The 15,847-nt window shown below is 38.2% G+C and overlaps 1 protein-coding gene across 1 annotated transcript; it reads left to right on the forward strand.

The window, feature by feature from the left end:
• The first annotated feature begins 10,321 nt into the window (after positions 1 to 10,321).
• Positions 10,322 to 13,378, forward strand: LOC149039486 (uncharacterized). Its single transcript, XM_089181831.1, has 6 exons — positions 10,322 to 10,733; positions 10,844 to 10,981; positions 11,499 to 11,559; positions 12,241 to 12,300; positions 12,644 to 12,716; positions 13,169 to 13,378. The coding sequence occupies exons 2-6, from the start codon at positions 10,911 to 10,913 to the stop codon at positions 13,240 to 13,242; spliced, it is 339 nt and encodes a 112-aa protein (XP_089037957.1). The 5' UTR covers positions 10,322 to 10,733; positions 10,844 to 10,910; the 3' UTR covers positions 13,243 to 13,378.
• Positions 13,379 to 15,847: the final 2,469 nt, after the last annotated feature.

The following is a 15,847-nucleotide window of genomic DNA, read 5'->3' on the forward strand; positions in this document are numbered from 1 at the left end:
GATATCTCAGTGTTGCAAATTCAGCCATCAAGCGACCCTGTGATTGCTTGTGTCTTTCCAAAGGTCGGCTGGTGTCTTAGGAAAACTGAGAAAAAATACTTTCAAACTTTTAAGACAACGTGGTACTGTATTTTAATATTCTGCAAAAAGATTGTTAATATATAGATCATACGATAAAATTGTATTTATTTATTTATCAATTTATTTATTTATCAACTTATACGAATTTATTTACATATTTATTGATCTCCCTATTTATCTCATCATTTCTTTAGTTCTTCAAGAATTAATCAAATGTCATTAGTTATTAATCTTTTACTGATCAATTGTTTTTGTTTATTTCAAATTATCAGGTTTACTTTTATCACATTATCAAGCAAAGAAACCCATCTTAGACAGATCAATATGTCAAAATTATAATAATTCTTCACTTACCGTCTCATTGATGTTCAGCCCCTGAAAACGGGCTTATGTTGATCCGCAGGTATGGGAAATTCAAAGTAAAAATGAATTCAAAGTAAAAATGGACAGAGTTAAGTTTTGAAATCCTTTGCACTCGTCAATGGATGACTATCGCTAAATGTAAGACAACCAGCCAAACCCTCCGAAAATGGGCGAACGCACAATTAACACCAAGGTGACTTTGCTTCTGGGGCTTTTTCATTGGCAAATTGGAAAGTCATTTTAACAATCTAGTTCACGATTCGAGCAAATACCCCGAAATTGGCAATTCAAGCCTCCGAAAATAGGTCAGTATAAAGCTCCTGCAGTTGAAATTGCTTTAGTGAGATCAAAAAATAATTTCTTAATAAAGAAAAGACACGATGCTTGCATCTTAATTGAATTCTTGAGACAGAAATTTACACTGGGCGCTGCGAAAAATAAATCACATAAATTTGTGTACCCCAAAAATAAAGAAAAGAACACAGAGACATTCGGGTCAAGCATTTAATTTATAATACCGCATAACATCAATAACTTAACTTAGATTTTTCAAAATTACTTCACAGAACCCAGCAGGCGGGGACGCGCACCCTAGACGAAGAATTGGGCGTCCACAAAACTCCGAATGTTCCGTGTCAGTAATGCCGACACCCAGATAATTTGAACATCCATAGTGTCCTAGACGGTGCTCTCATTTTCATATCAACTTGCTAACAACTCTCGGTCGTTTCCCATTGCCTTTGTATTCCGAACTGAGAATGCGAACAAGTTTTGAAAGGCCGAACGAGAAGCCGAAGTGAAATTCGAACCGAAGGTGACGCCAAACTCCGAAAGAAACACGATCTTAATTTTCATCAATGCATGCATAATCTTTTCTCAAAGGCTAATTCTCAATTCTAATTTGCTGTCATAGCTGAATTGCTTAAATCCGATTTCCAGTCATAACGTTAAAATCTAGTTGAGCCTTCGAGGCAAACTTTTTTCAAGTTAAACAGTCTTACTCGATCACAGTGTTTAAGATCCTCTCAATCAAGTAAAACTGAAAATGTAATCGGTCGCAGTCGAAGTAACAATGGGGGAAGACGTGCTCTAAAGTCGATGAGCAACTGATGAACATCGAAAGACCTGTTGATGAAGAGCTGAAGTATAAAAAGAAGCGGATATTGTGACAAACCAAAGAAGCGACGAAGAAGAAACGACTTAAACCGAAAATATGCCGAACAGTATTCGATTGAAAAAAAAAGCTAGAGAAAAAGATGTGGAGAGAGGACCTCGCCCAACCTCAAGGGGACCCGCAAACTAAGCTTTAATAACTTTGAGCCGAATCAGAAGTGTGACAACTTTTAGCAGAATTTGGATTTTATGGTTCGACCAGTGTACTATCTATTAACCCTTTTTTTTTCATCCCAACCCACAAAGAATCTTACTAACCAGCCGGACATCAGCGTCTTCTAACTGTTCTGTTCCCAGCCTCCGCGTATACAGCAGAAAGGAAGAGAAGAAAACACCCAATTAAGCGTCGGCCCTTTTCTTCACCACGCTTTCTGGTCCATAGGCGAGTTATACCGGTAACAAGAGTTAGCACTTGTCTTGTGATGATGGACTGGACCATATGGAAAGGAATGGCGTGTACTGGAGCGGGTCGTACTGGACTGCATGGAACTGGACGGTGATTTTTGGACTGAATGCACAATGAACTGGTCTCTTCTGAAACGAAGTGAGAGGGGCTTAGGTTAAGTGATCTGGATTAGCTGGACTAGAATGGACTGAGCGGTGTTTGGACTGGAGTGTGTCGTACAAGTCTAAATGAGAAAGATATTGTGGATATTTAGGTGAAATAAATAATACGTAAAAACATCGTGGCTTCTTGTGAAGGGGAAAACATTGCAAAATCATCATACTCTGAGTTCGCAACCATTGCACATGTCAGAAGAACTGAATAGGAATTTTCTGTTAGAAACTTTTCACTGAAACATTGCAAAACTTGGTTGGTCAACATGCGATAAATTTAAGTCACTTTTCCAAAGTAACCTTCGGGAGTAACAAGATTAAAAAAACTGTTCCCTTCACATCTTTACATCAGTGTTTTTATTGTCAATTCTGTTCTCCATATATTTCTTAAGAAGAACGTGTTTAACTATCATGAGCTTCGTTTGTTGGTGATTATTTCATTTCTTCTTATGTGTGTGACCTTAATTTGTGATTAAGGGGTGATAATATAACGAGAAATTAAATGTCAGTAATCCCTAGGTTTTCAAGATTACAAAAAAAATTACTTTTGTGTGAGAACGAAGCCCCCTGCATATTGTCAAATATCAGTTTCATCTGGAGTCATGGCGAATAAACATCGAGGCATACCTTAATTTTCCCTCGCGAAATTTGGAGAATCTCATTGTAGAATTAAATTTAAACATTTGCAGATTATCGCTTTATTTGAAGCCCAGAAAAGAAGGAAACAAACAGGCAAATTAAATCTTATGGCTTATTATAACCCTTTCGTCTAAAATATCAGAAATTTACAAACCTTCTTTGATTAAAAACCGTATTACTGACATTTTTACCATTCAGATGTTTCGATTAAAAAGAAAAAAAACAGAAGAGTGAACTTAATTTTTCACTTTTCATATCGAGCGGTTAACTCTTGAAGTCTAAGAAGTGATTAAAATGTAACTTCTCCCTATATTATTTATACATAATCCAGCAAACAGGAAGTGAGAATATTCAAGTTTATCTCCAAGATGTTGTTATCTTGATATGATATCAGATTCTTTTAACTAATTGGAAGGACATGTTTGGCAGCCAGAGGGCAGAATTGACGATCTGATCTTGGAATTTAAGGGTTGAGACGAAGGAAATTCTCGGAATCTACCTAGAAAGTCGATTGAAATATTTCCTTAATTCACTCGTCATCTCTATATTACGCACAATGTTCGAAACTAGTGCCTCAATGAACAAGCTTTAGATATGCTCACTATCAAAATTAATATGCATTACTTAAAACACTGAGGTTCGCTTCAAACTTGTAACTAATTAAAATTTAAGAGCACGAACCACGCTTTCTCTACATTGTTAACGCGGAATTTCAGCGAAGAAGATGAAAGATTAGAAATGATACTCCGCGCGGTAAAGTTTTCGCACAGCCCCGAACTATTGTAAAACAAATCTGTTTTCCCAATGGAAATGAATTGTTTTTGTCATTGTTTTCTCTGTTCTAGAACTGAATGTATAATGTAGGATGTGGCTGTGCGGAAATTTTACCCTCCGCGCGACAACAGTTTCAAAGAAGAATTTCAAGGAAGCCAATTTTGCAAAAAAAAAAAAATTACGCAATAGAATTTCTACTGCTAAGTTATTGACAGCTTCTAGGCGGAAATACGAGCGACTGGAAAGAATTAAAGGATTTAATAAAACGAAGCTTCGATCTGGAGCCCTTCTTGAATTTGTAGATTGCTCAGCTGCTTTTAGAATTAGTTTACACAGTTTTACTTGTTTCTATAAGCTTCGATAAACGCTTACCTGCTTCCGTCCGTTGCCAGAAATGATACGTGATGTTAAGTTTGACAAAACGAGAAACGAAAGAAGGCTTCCAAGAGAGAAAACACTGTTTAAGGGCTAAAATTGTGTCAAGAATTGATCACTGAAGTAGAATTTCTCGAAGCTTGTGATAATTTCAAAAGTGCGCCTTTTAAAACTTATACGTGCACGTGGGTTATTGAGCTCTTCCCTGAATGGCTAGTCTAACTGCACGGGTTTTTAGCGTGCACGATTTTTCTAATTAGCACTATTCATTAGAGGCACATTTTTGTTGTGGTAAACGCAAACGGCAAATTAACATCTGCGTTCCCTCATTTTTCTTCCAAGACAAAATACAGAAGGGCCTCGCAAGTGATACTGCGGTATTCCCACTTAGTGTTTCTTTCCTTTTACGTTCCTAATTACATTTTTGTGTTTTTGCAAGCACATTTTTCGTATTGTTTTCGCATTCTTTTCAATCACTGCGATTTGTATTCTGTTAGATTTTTTCGCATAATTCTGCCTTGTTTAATTTTATTCGTAAAAGATTCTCAGGAAAAAAGTGAACAATGGAGTATCAGAGTGCATTAGGTTAACATCGATTCCTTCGCTGCGATCATCTTTTAGTTTTCCCGTCCTTCATGCTCGCAAGTCACACAACGTTTGTAAGTGTCTTTTCTTGTCCGATTGTATTTCCTCTGCTGTTTTGCATTTTCCTATTCCTTCTACTTCGTAATAATTTGTAATTATTTGTTCCTTTTAGCAACCACGATCAACCGTAATGTAGATAAATCTTAAAGCGTTCGCGTGTTGAAACCTGACTTTGCTGGCAGTCACACAAAGAGTAAAAAAGTTTTGCACAAAATGCAGAAACTGAAAGGGAGGTAACAAAACTTCAATTTTTGTCGTAGTCGTTCGTCGTGGGTTATTGAGCTCTTCCCTGAAAGGCTCGTCTAACTGCACGGGTTTTTAGCGCGCACGATTTTTCTAATTAGCACCATTCATTAGAGGCACATTTTATTATGGTAAGTGCAAATGGCAAATTAACATCTGGGTTCTCTCATTTTTCTTCCAAGACAAAATACAGAAGGGTCTCACAATGAGTACAAAAGTTTTACACAAAATGCAGAAACCGAAAGGGAAGTAACAAAACTTCAATATTTGTCGTAGTCGTTCGCGTTAAAATGATCCCTCCATCAAAATAGCACAATTTGATGTGAAATAAGCCATAGTTATTATTTTTCTCGGGCTTTAAATATATATATTTTTTCTGTTTAGTCACGGTTGAAATGATAATTAAATAATCCACAAAACTTGTAAGAAAAATTAAACCTTGTGTGTTCCTCCGCTTCCAGTACAAATTGTCTACAGGCTAAACTTGCATTTTTCAGTACGTTTTGTTTCTTAAAGAACTCTATCATACAGGTTAGTAGAAGCGTAAATAAAGATTATTATACTACTATCGCAAGGCCGTAAGTTAGATAACTCATCGGGGTAATTACGTCACCTTCGTTCAATAAAGAATACTGTATTGTATTGTATTAATGAGGTTGGAGCGCCTTCGCGTAGATTTCAACCTCAGATTTCTACGACATGACCCAGAAAAAATTCGTGTAGCGATTTAGGGATCTAGCGATTTAGTGATTTTCAATGCTCTAAGTTTATAGTATTTGGAAGTTCAACCGTGGAGGATTTTCCCCAAAGGAACCAAAGAATTCTGTACTGAGGAGGTCAAGTATTCCTCTTTTGTTACATTGCAAATAGAAGGGAGTACCTTTGCTACAGAAACTATAACCACGAATAAAAATTTTTTTATATCATTTAATTTTTTGTATGTTTTCCCTTTTGCCAGAGGAGCAATATCACAAAGCTTAATTAAAACTGGGCATAAAAGCTTTCTTTCCAGAATTTCAAATTTTTACGAACAAACCATGACAAGAAGAAGAGTTTGTTTGTTAAAATTATACTTTAAAAAGGAGCTGAAGTAAGCTCTTACTTCGGTCAAAACTTTGTCTGGTGCTCTTAGTGATTTTTTTACACAAGGAGGGCAGATTTGTCCAATTTTAAGATTGCTGGATACCTTGAAGTAGATCTCTTATCAGATGTGTCTGGAGTTTCGACGTCGTTACCATGTCAGATGATGAAGGGTTGGAATCAGATACATTTACATTTCTTCTCTCCGTTTCTCATTTATCTTTTGGATTGTGTACTGTGATCTTGGCAGTAGTCTGACAGTACTTGCAAAAGTGATGCGCTTATTTGCGAGTTATTCGCTATGTTGTGTAGTTAGAGCGGAACGTACACTGTGAAATAGAAAAAAAGAAAGAGAGGAATTGTTTTGGTTAACCCACAACTATGATTCCTAAGGATACGTTGTTCTCGAATATAAAATTAGTTAAAAAGAGATCAGCCTTTACACTCGAGCTTTTTCGAACAATTAAAGATTTCAGTTTTGCAAATGACATATTTCTGTTTCGCAAATTACAGATTTCGAGTTTATTTCGCAAATTACGTTTCGTCTCGCCAATTACCGTAAGCCCTCCCTACGAATCAGCAAGAAAAAATAAACGGTTAGATGATGACATCAAAGCAGCTGAGGCACGGCTGTATGCGGACGCCAAACGAGAGCTCTGAAATATTAGAGAAGTTTTGCTTCCAAGCATTCAGACACAAGAGGCAAGTTTGATCTGCTTTATTGCTGCAGCTTTCTTGCATAAATCGAACAGTTCTGCTTTTTTCTTTCTTTTCCACCTTCACCCAACTGAATACCCCTCTCCTACAAATCGCTCATTTTCACCACCACATCACTTATTCTTTATACCGATGAGAGAGACTTCCCATTTGGCTTTTTTTTCGGCTATCAGATCAGATCACTGAACCGCGTGAACTTGGGAATGGCGTTCTCCCTGCGTTGAACGCAATAATTTGCCGTCGGTGTTTCCGTTCTCAGAATTTTCAAACCCGAGTGATTTAGCGTTGCTTTATAGCAGATGACAGCCACAAAGTTTAGACAAACACGTGCACAGCTATTAAACTTCTCGTTAAAGCAATTTTTTTCGCTGCGTTCTTGATGCCGTTGCCATCCTCGATTCACCTTGTCTCGACCGCGGTTATCCAACGGTTGTCCAGATCCTTTTTTAAAATAATATTACTGTACATAACCTTCTCATTTCCCCCCCCCCCTCTCTCGTTCCCCCCATAGGTATGGTGGGAACTTTTGTAACTTTGTCGTCTCTTCGGCAAAAAATCGCCCTTCATCTTTGTTGAGACCCGGTTTTCGCATTTCCTGAAATTAGACGTTGCCCTCATTCTGCTGTGTGAAAAGCTTTGCCAGACTTTCAAAGCAAAACGCATTATAAACATTTAAACTGCGTTCAGGTTACAAAAGTTCCCTATGCCGTGGAAAGGTTTACTTTTCCGTGTTAAGTCGCCAAATTCCTGCGGTATATGGGTATTTAGGAGCGTAGTACACGCCATACAATTCATTCTTCTTCCACCTTTAATTGTGAGTTGGCTATTGCGTGTGGAAAAATTTTGTCGGTTTCCGTGTACACTTCTCATGTCGAGTTGAAGTTTCCAGTTTGACGAAAACACCATTTTGCAGACAGCACAATTCGAAACTTAATTTCGTCCTTGTTATGGAGTCGAATTTTATTACATTTATGCCAAAGGTAGGTATGCTATTTTAGTTTATGATTCTGAAATTTTGCAGCTTTTAGTTGATTCTTTGTATTAAAAAGTAGCTTTCATGTAAGGGTTGGTACATGAAGAATGCGAAGTTACGGAAGTGCCTGCTTAGATGTTTCGTCAGTGAGAGAAGCACTTTTTTTTTTAAATGAAACATCTAATGCTTCGTTGAAGAAAAAGACCTAAATGACAGCTTTCGTCTTCGAAAATCTCAGGACATGACAACAAAAAATATGTATGCAATACTATTATTTTCCTGAAAAAAGCGCAAAACTGGCATTCGCAAGAACTGCGTATGTTCTTCAAGACCCCATTTTTTTTATGCAGCAATAAAGGAAAAAAATAAAAAGAAGAAAATCAGTAAGCCACAAAGCACCCTTACTTCGTGTTGAAGTCACTTATCAAATGAAATGCTCAGAATCGCCATATCTTATTGAGAAGGATGCATGTTTTTCCTTTCACAAGGCAAATTTTGAAATTGCTTTGACGTCTTTTCAGTTAAACAGTTCTTTATAACCCTGATGCTATAAAAAGTTTTGTGAAGTTTTGATTTAAGCAATTGACTTTAAGGCATGGCAAGTTCTGCTTCTCTTAGAAAATAAAGAAAAAGGTAGATTGGAAATGCAATTCGGCAATAAAAAAGGCCTGCAACTGATCTAAAATGTAATAATATTTGGAGACACGTGTTACCTTGCTAACAAGAATTGGTATTTAAATACAAAAAAGGAAACTCAACGTATGTTTTTGCATTTGACTAGGCTCAGTACTTTTTTATGCTATTTGTAGATAGACGCTCTGACTTGACCTGGCATTGGCCGAAAGATTTGGGTTACTCAGTTGCGTTTTCTAGCCTCCATAAAGTAATAGTGTTCATGAAAGAATAAAAAATTCGTTGTTTCTATTCACGCTTAGCCCTAAAAAGACAACCAAACGTAAACTACAGAGCGCGCTAAGAACTAACAAAACAATCAAACGTAAATTATAGAGCACGCTTAGAACTGACAAAACAATCGAACGTAAACTACAGAGCGCACTTAGACCTAACAAAACAATCAAACGTAAACTACAGAGTGTACTTAGACTACCAAATCAATTAAACATAAACTACAGAGCGTGCTTAGCCCTAACAAAACAATCGAACATAAACTACAGAGCGCGCTTAGAACTAATTAAACAATCAAACGTAAGCTACAGAGCGCGCTTAAAACTAACAAAAAGTCAAGCGTAAACTACAAAGCACGATTATACCTTACAAAAAATTCAAACGCAAACTACAGAGCGCGCTTAGTAACAAAACAATAAAACGTAATTTACAGAGCACACTTAAAACTAACAAAATAATCAAACGTAAACTACAGAGGACCCTTAGAACTAGGAAAACAATCATACATAGACTACAGAGTGCGCTTAGACCTAACAAGACAATCAAACATAAATTACAGAGCGCGCTTAGTAACAAAACAATCAAACGTAAGTTACAGAATGCGCCTAGAACTAACGAGACAATCAAACGTAAATTACAGAGCGCGCTTAGACCTAAAAAACCATCAAACGTAAACTACAGAGTGCACTTTGACCTAACAAGACAGTCAAATATAAACTACAGAGCACGCTTAGAACTAACAAAACAATCAAACGTAAACTACAGAGCACGCTTAGACCTAACAAAACAATCAAATAAACTACAGAGCCTGCTTAGACCTAACAAAACAAACAAACATAACCAACAGAGCGCGCTTAGAACTAACAAAAGAATCAAACGTTAACTACAAAGCGCAGTTATAACTTACAAATTACAAAGTATCCCTCACATATGGAGGACAGAGGTGGCTAAGGATTACTTGTTCTGCAATCTGTTGTAACTCTGACCCATTCTCCGCGTCCTTGCTTTATTTTCCTAGTGTCGGTGCACTTTGGTGACGTGTGCACGACGGGTAGTTGTCAAAACGTACTCATAAAGCAATGGAGGAAAGGAGAACACACCGCTAAGGGATACAATTGGCATCAACGATTTTTATTAACGAGTTGCTATGCATTAAAAAACGAACGAGCGAATTTTTTTTTAAGCAAAGCAACGAGTGAATAAAAATCGTTCAAGCATTTTCCATGGTGTAATGTTTTTATTTCATACGTACTGAGATTTTTTCTTACTGAAAGCCGCACGCTTGTTGCCCTCCACTGCGAAGTAAATAAATTACGGTACCTTCAATATTTTGAGAATCAGATACCGTATCAACACTTTTTTGAGCATAAATCTTTCCAAACCTGAATAATTACTATTTGTTATCAGAACGATTGTCTGCCACAATCCTCAACCCTTAACAAAACGATCTATTTTTTTGGTGAAAGAACGTTTCCTGTCCACGTAGAACGTTTGAAGTACTACCCTTCTGATCCCCTAACTCGATCAACTCGGACGTCGTCTAAAAAGCAACTGAAGTGGTTGCGTTAACAAATTTTTAAGGGTTTAAGTAGTTCAGGAATTAAATAATATTTATAAATTTCCATAGTTACAAAGGTGCCCTAAAAGTTACCAAAATGCCCTGCAAAGTTACAAAAGTGCCTGTCACGTTGCAGAGGTGCCCTTTTGTGTTACAAAAGTGCCTGAAAAAAGATAGAAATGTGCCCTTTCCTCTAGCTCTCTCTCTCTCTCTCTCTCTCTCTCTCTCTCTCTCACACGGTGGGTGGCATCCAAAAAAAGAAAGAAAGAAAGACCCGAGAGGTCTCCACTTGAGTGTTTTGCATGCCAAAAGAGTCAGTGTCTTGCTGTGCCATTTCATTTCATTTCACCCTCAAACTGCCAGAGGTGATCGACATGTGACTTCTCCCGGCCCGTGATATCCATACATCATTCAGCAAGCGGGTAATAAGAATACTTGTCGGACTACTTGTCGGCTGAAAGTTGTTATCTCCATCTGACACCAAATTCTTGCAACTACTACTTACAAGGAAATGTGCAGCAGCAGCAGCTAGCTAGAGGGAAGAATTTCCAATCAGATCCATTGATTCAGTGATGTCGACTGACTCGGCTCGTGTCCAGGCGATTGCTCAAAGCGACCAATTACCAGAGTCCAGTTTTCTTCACTGTGGTAGGTGTGAGAGGGTGCATTGACTTCATGACCGTATTGTCTTATTATCTTATGTAGTAGATACTAGCTAGACATGTTGATCAGGTGTGTTGTCCTTCTTTACCCTTTAGCTCCCCGGCAAGATCTGATCGTCGATTCTCCCTTCCGGCTGCTACAGGGGAAAACGAGGACCAAGTCATGCACATTCCTCCAGTGAAGTACAAATCCAATCCTTGCCTGGGAAAGTGGCTATATATATATATTTCAAGGTAACCACTTGTGCCTGATATGTCTGATGATTCTCACCACCTGTTTGCTGAATAATGTATGGATATTATAGGGAGTTATATAGTGTCAAACACTAACAGGAGTTCAAGGGTTAACCCTTTAGCTCCCATATCAAATTTGCACCTCTCCTCACTGTCAACCATACAATCCTTTTGATGGTAGCTACTTGGTAGAATTTAGTATGGCATCAACCAATGGTCCCCAAATTGAGATGATGTTCTGGATTCTCAGCACTCATCCTGTTGATGCTGTATTGATATCGTTAGGAGTACAAATTAGGACAGTTTTGCAATGATGATGCCCAAAACAACCCTCTACCTGTGGTAAGAGGGCAGGCTTTCCTTTCTTCATTTCCAGAATTACTGGCCAGGGGTTAAATGCATGAAATGCAATCTGAATAATAATAATAATAATAATAATAATGATGATGATGATATTACATGTTTCAAATCAAAAATGTCAATGCTAATTTTTGACCCCTGCTTTTCTTTCCTCTAGGCCAACCAAGGACCAAGTCCTGCACAGGCACCTGCACCTGCACATCCACCCAGTGACTGAGGTATGAATAACAATCAATTGTTCCCAAAGTGCACCACTGAAAACAGACCATTGAAAAAAAAAACACCCTTCTACTACCTGCTGGTCTATGTCCCTCCTTGACCTCTGCACAAACAGTGCCCTGCCTTTCCCCTGGCAAGCCCCGCTGCTCGCTTTGCGACGCACGCTAGCGCTGCTGGAGCCTGTGGCTCCGGCCTCAACAGTTTGCCGTCACCAACCGGCCAGCGGTCTAGGAACGACAGCCCCTCAAAGTTTCACCTCTGCAGCTACAACTTGTGAGCATTTCTTCCACTCTCCTGCACTGACCATTCCATCGCCTCTCTCTCTCTACCTCTTCTCTCCACTGCCTATTGGCATTGATGGCAGAAATTTCATGTTTTTAGCAATCTCAGTTAATAATAGTAGAAATGATAATACAATATCCAATATCCAATATCCAATATCCAATATCCAATATACAATGTGCAATATCAAGCAGACAAGTGATGAGATCAAAGAAAAATAGAAATGAAGGGAACTTAAGCTGATCCAATAGCAAATTCTCCAAGCCAACGTCACCAGAACTGTATGGCTGACAGTAAGGAGAATTACTATGGAGATCTTGGGAGGGAGTGAAAGGCTTCATTAAAAGGAGGCTGTAAATTGAATGTCAATGTGAATTTTCCTGCTTTCCTGCCTGTAGGGAAAACAAGGACCAAGTGAAGTACAAATTGAATCCTTCCCTTCCCTGGGAAAAAAAAAGGTCAGTCAATTCATAAAATCAAATCCGTGAGAATAATGATTGATCACCCACTCCGAGATAATATTATTATTGTTATCTGTCAGCCATTTGAAATGACAGGGCTTGCACAGGAATGAAATTCCCTTCAGACCAGATTGCACCTGTACGTCCCTTACCACTTGAGTGTAACCCTTTAGCTCCCAGATCAAATTTGCACCTCTCCTCACTGTCAACCATACAATCCTTATGATGGTAGTTCCTTCGTTGGTAGAATTTAGTATGGCATCAACCAATGGTCCCCAAATTGAGATGATGTTCTGGATTCTCAGCACTCACCCTGTTGATATTGTATTTATATCGTTAGGAAAAATTCTCTCTCCAGGTAATTTGTGGTAGTGAAAGGGTTATTAAGAGCTGTCACATCGCCTCGCCTGCAGGTAAATATGGTCAATGACATTACTAGATTTCTGGATTATACCATCCATGTACCCGTCTACCTTTCTAACATTTCCCCCACTGAACACACAAGAGGCTGTCGTTCCCCTGACAGGCCATGATCACCATTGCGCTACGCGCGCAGGCCTTCTGGGCACCTGGGGCTACCACCTCAACAGTCTGCCGCAAGCCTGCCACCAGCGCTATGGAAATGACAGCCATCAGAAACTTTTAACTCCATCCATCATTATCACATCAACCCTTGACATTAATTCATTCCTCCTTTGCAGCTGAATTTCATTCAGACACTTTGGATTGGTTATTATTGCTTCAAAAAGTGCAGGAATTCAGTGTGAAGCTAGCTCTGGCTTTAAGGAATTTTCATACTTTTTGCTGTGCAATTTCATGTTTCTATCAGTGTCAACAGATGAGCAAAATTCTCTCTTTTCTTCAGTTGCAGCAGCTGACATGCAAGGGCAGGAACTGTGCTGGTGTGATGTAGCTATCAAGTGCCACCATCAAGGTTGAATGTGTGCAGTCAGTGATCACCAGTCAGTGATTTCCCCCTCTAAACAATACTGCCTAACCGAATGGAGTAGACAAGAAAAGTTTTGATACATTCATTGCTATTGTTGTTGAAAATAAAGACTGATGCCCAAATTTATATTCAAAGGAGTGTGTGCTTTTGTCCTTTGTCTTTGTGTAGGTAATTGGATGATCTCTAGTGATATTTGACCTAAATGCCTGCAGTGATATTTCCAAATTGTTATGCGTAGTCTCACCAGCTGTTAGGCCGGTGGCATTTGAGGCAATTTTGAAATATCACCAGTGGTATTCATGCCAAACATCAGGTACAAATTATGCTGTTATTCGTCTCTACCGCTACCCGGGTTTAGTTTGTAATTTTCACATGTAGGTATTTGGCTTAAATTAAGCTGAAACACCACTGCCTTCTCTAAGCCAATCAAATCGCAGAAATGTCTCATGTGCTAGTATACGGGCATTAAAACCGGACAGTGCAACCTCGATGTATGAAACCCTTTCACTGCCAAGATCTGATTAGTAATTGTCCTTACTATCTGCCAGACAACTCTTATGATGTGAGTTCAAAGAATTTGGTATTGGCTCAACTACTGATCCCATGATCGATGTTCTTCTCCATTCTCGTCACCTGCCTGCTTGATATTGTATTCATACTGTAAGGAGAAGTTTTGTCTTGGTCACTTGTGGCAGTGGAGGGTTCATCATTCAACTGGGTTTTGACCTGTGGCCTTTATTTCATTTCGCCAATTTGACAGGCACGTTTTCTGTGATTTGAATTTCCTCTAGGAGTATTTCATTGTCCGAAGCTTTTTGATTTTGGCTCCAATAATTTTTTTTTAAATTTTGGAGCGCGGGCTCAACCCCAGTACCCCCTCGGTGTCGAAATGGAAACAGACAAAACAGATGGCGAAGGTAGTGAGTAGTTGTTGTTTTTACTAGATGTATCTAGTTTTGAGGTCCTCTTTGAAAACCATATCTTTTTTTCTGAAAGTTTCCTCAATAAAGATGATTATTATACCCACAAACAGACATACGCTATTATTATTATTATTATTATTATTATTATTATTATTTGTGCTAGAGGTGCGCTGCGGCGCGACTCGTGTCGGCGTCACTTAGGGGTAAAGACATAATAATAATAATAATAATAATAATAAAGCCTTTATTTAAAGAGGGTGGCACTTAATAGCCAAAGGCTAATAAACTTGTGGCCCTCACAACTATTTACAATCTAAAATACTGTAAGCTAAAATATATATATATACAGTTAAAATATAAAATATGACAGGATTCAATTATAAGATAAAAAATAAATTATTTTATCGTCTTTTTAGAGGGCATGGTAACGAATCTTGCAATCTGATTGGTTCTTTACCCGGTCAGTATTTTCCTATCTCTGCCCACGGGCCACGGTAACGCTTTCGTGAGTCGCCGAGTACATCCCAACTTTCGTTGTTATTTTTCATAAATATACCTCGTTTTCCGGCTGGGCAGTATTTTTAAGCAAACACGTCGGTCACTACCTCAAGCCGATAAATAACTTATGAATCCTCCCTTTTCTCTCTATCAAATCACTTTGGTTGACAGAAAAATATTGGTTTCAGAATGAATTTGTATAAACAATAGTGTCATTACGTTGTTGACAAGCGGCCTAAAAACCGTCTGCAATTAATTTTAATCGTTCACAAAAAGTACCTAGAAAGTTAAAACGTGAAGTATTTGGTTACAGTTAAACTGAACGATGGAACTTTCATTCATTGAATATCTGAATTTTCTCGAGCAATTTGTTCATAGTAAAAAAAAGCGAGCGAAGTTTTAATTTAAGTTCTACAACAAATATACGCTCCTGGTGAGTCTTTCCAATTCCGTTCAATTTGGACAATTGTACCTTAAATTGCACAACAGAAATTGAAGGAATTGAGAAAAGGCTGCATTAAATTCCCTTGTGTCTCGTTGGAGTGTACCGTTCGAATTTAGTTTTTGTGAAGGAAAGATCAGAGTTAAACACGCCATTACAGCAAACAAACGAGCAAACTCCCACAACTTCCAAATAAAAAAATGAATTTGCTCACAATTACTTTCCTCGCCGTTTACTTAATGAACAGAGGTAAATCTTCGCACATGAATGAATGGTCGATGAGAGTAAATAATACTTTCCGTTAGATCATTAACTGATTTTTAAGAAAACATTGTCGTGACAGTCCTTGCCAAACTAGTTCTGTTGGTTTTCAAATGTTCCTACGATTTTTTTTTCTTGCGCGCTCTCTAATTGACAGGTGTCAGATTGCGACAGATACGTTGTAAAAATAATGTTTCAAAGTTTGTTTGGAAGCCTTTTAAATCACCTTTATCGTTACGGAAATGAAAATGTTTCGCTGAGGCATCTCTCTTAAATTTGCATCACCTCTATTTTAACTACCATTTACTCACTCAAAAATTGTTCAGTTTATGGAAGATCTTGCCGTATTTGCGGCCATAAGTCATTCGGGTTCTTTCGGAAAGAATTTCGTCAAGTTTAAAAACAATAAATATGTTATTTACCGGCTAAGGGTCGGTCCGTATGGTGAAAAACTGTGACCTCGGTCTTGAA

The sequence above is a fragment of the Pocillopora damicornis genome, chromosome 9 (genome assembly GCF_964200805.1).
Source record: "Pocillopora damicornis chromosome 9, jaPocDami1.2, whole genome shotgun sequence".
In the NCBI taxonomy this organism is placed as follows: Eukaryota; Metazoa; Cnidaria; class Anthozoa; order Scleractinia; family Pocilloporidae; genus Pocillopora; species Pocillopora damicornis.

What these genes read in the sequence shown, in the direction of transcription:
- LOC149039486 (XM_089181831.1), top strand. Translation starts at nt 10,911, where the DNA reads ATGCACATTCCTCCAGTGAAGTACAAATCCAATCCTTGCCTGGGAAAG. An exon ending in CTATATATATATATTTCAAG is followed by an intron (nt 10,982 to 11,498) that starts GTAACCACTTGT and finishes TCTTTCCTCTAG; the next exon opens with GCCAACCAAGGACCAAGTCC. An exon ending in CTTCCCTGGGAAAAAAAAAG is followed by an intron (nt 12,301 to 12,643) that starts GTCAGTCAATTC and finishes TTATATCGTTAG; the next exon opens with GAAAAATTCTCTCTCCAGGT.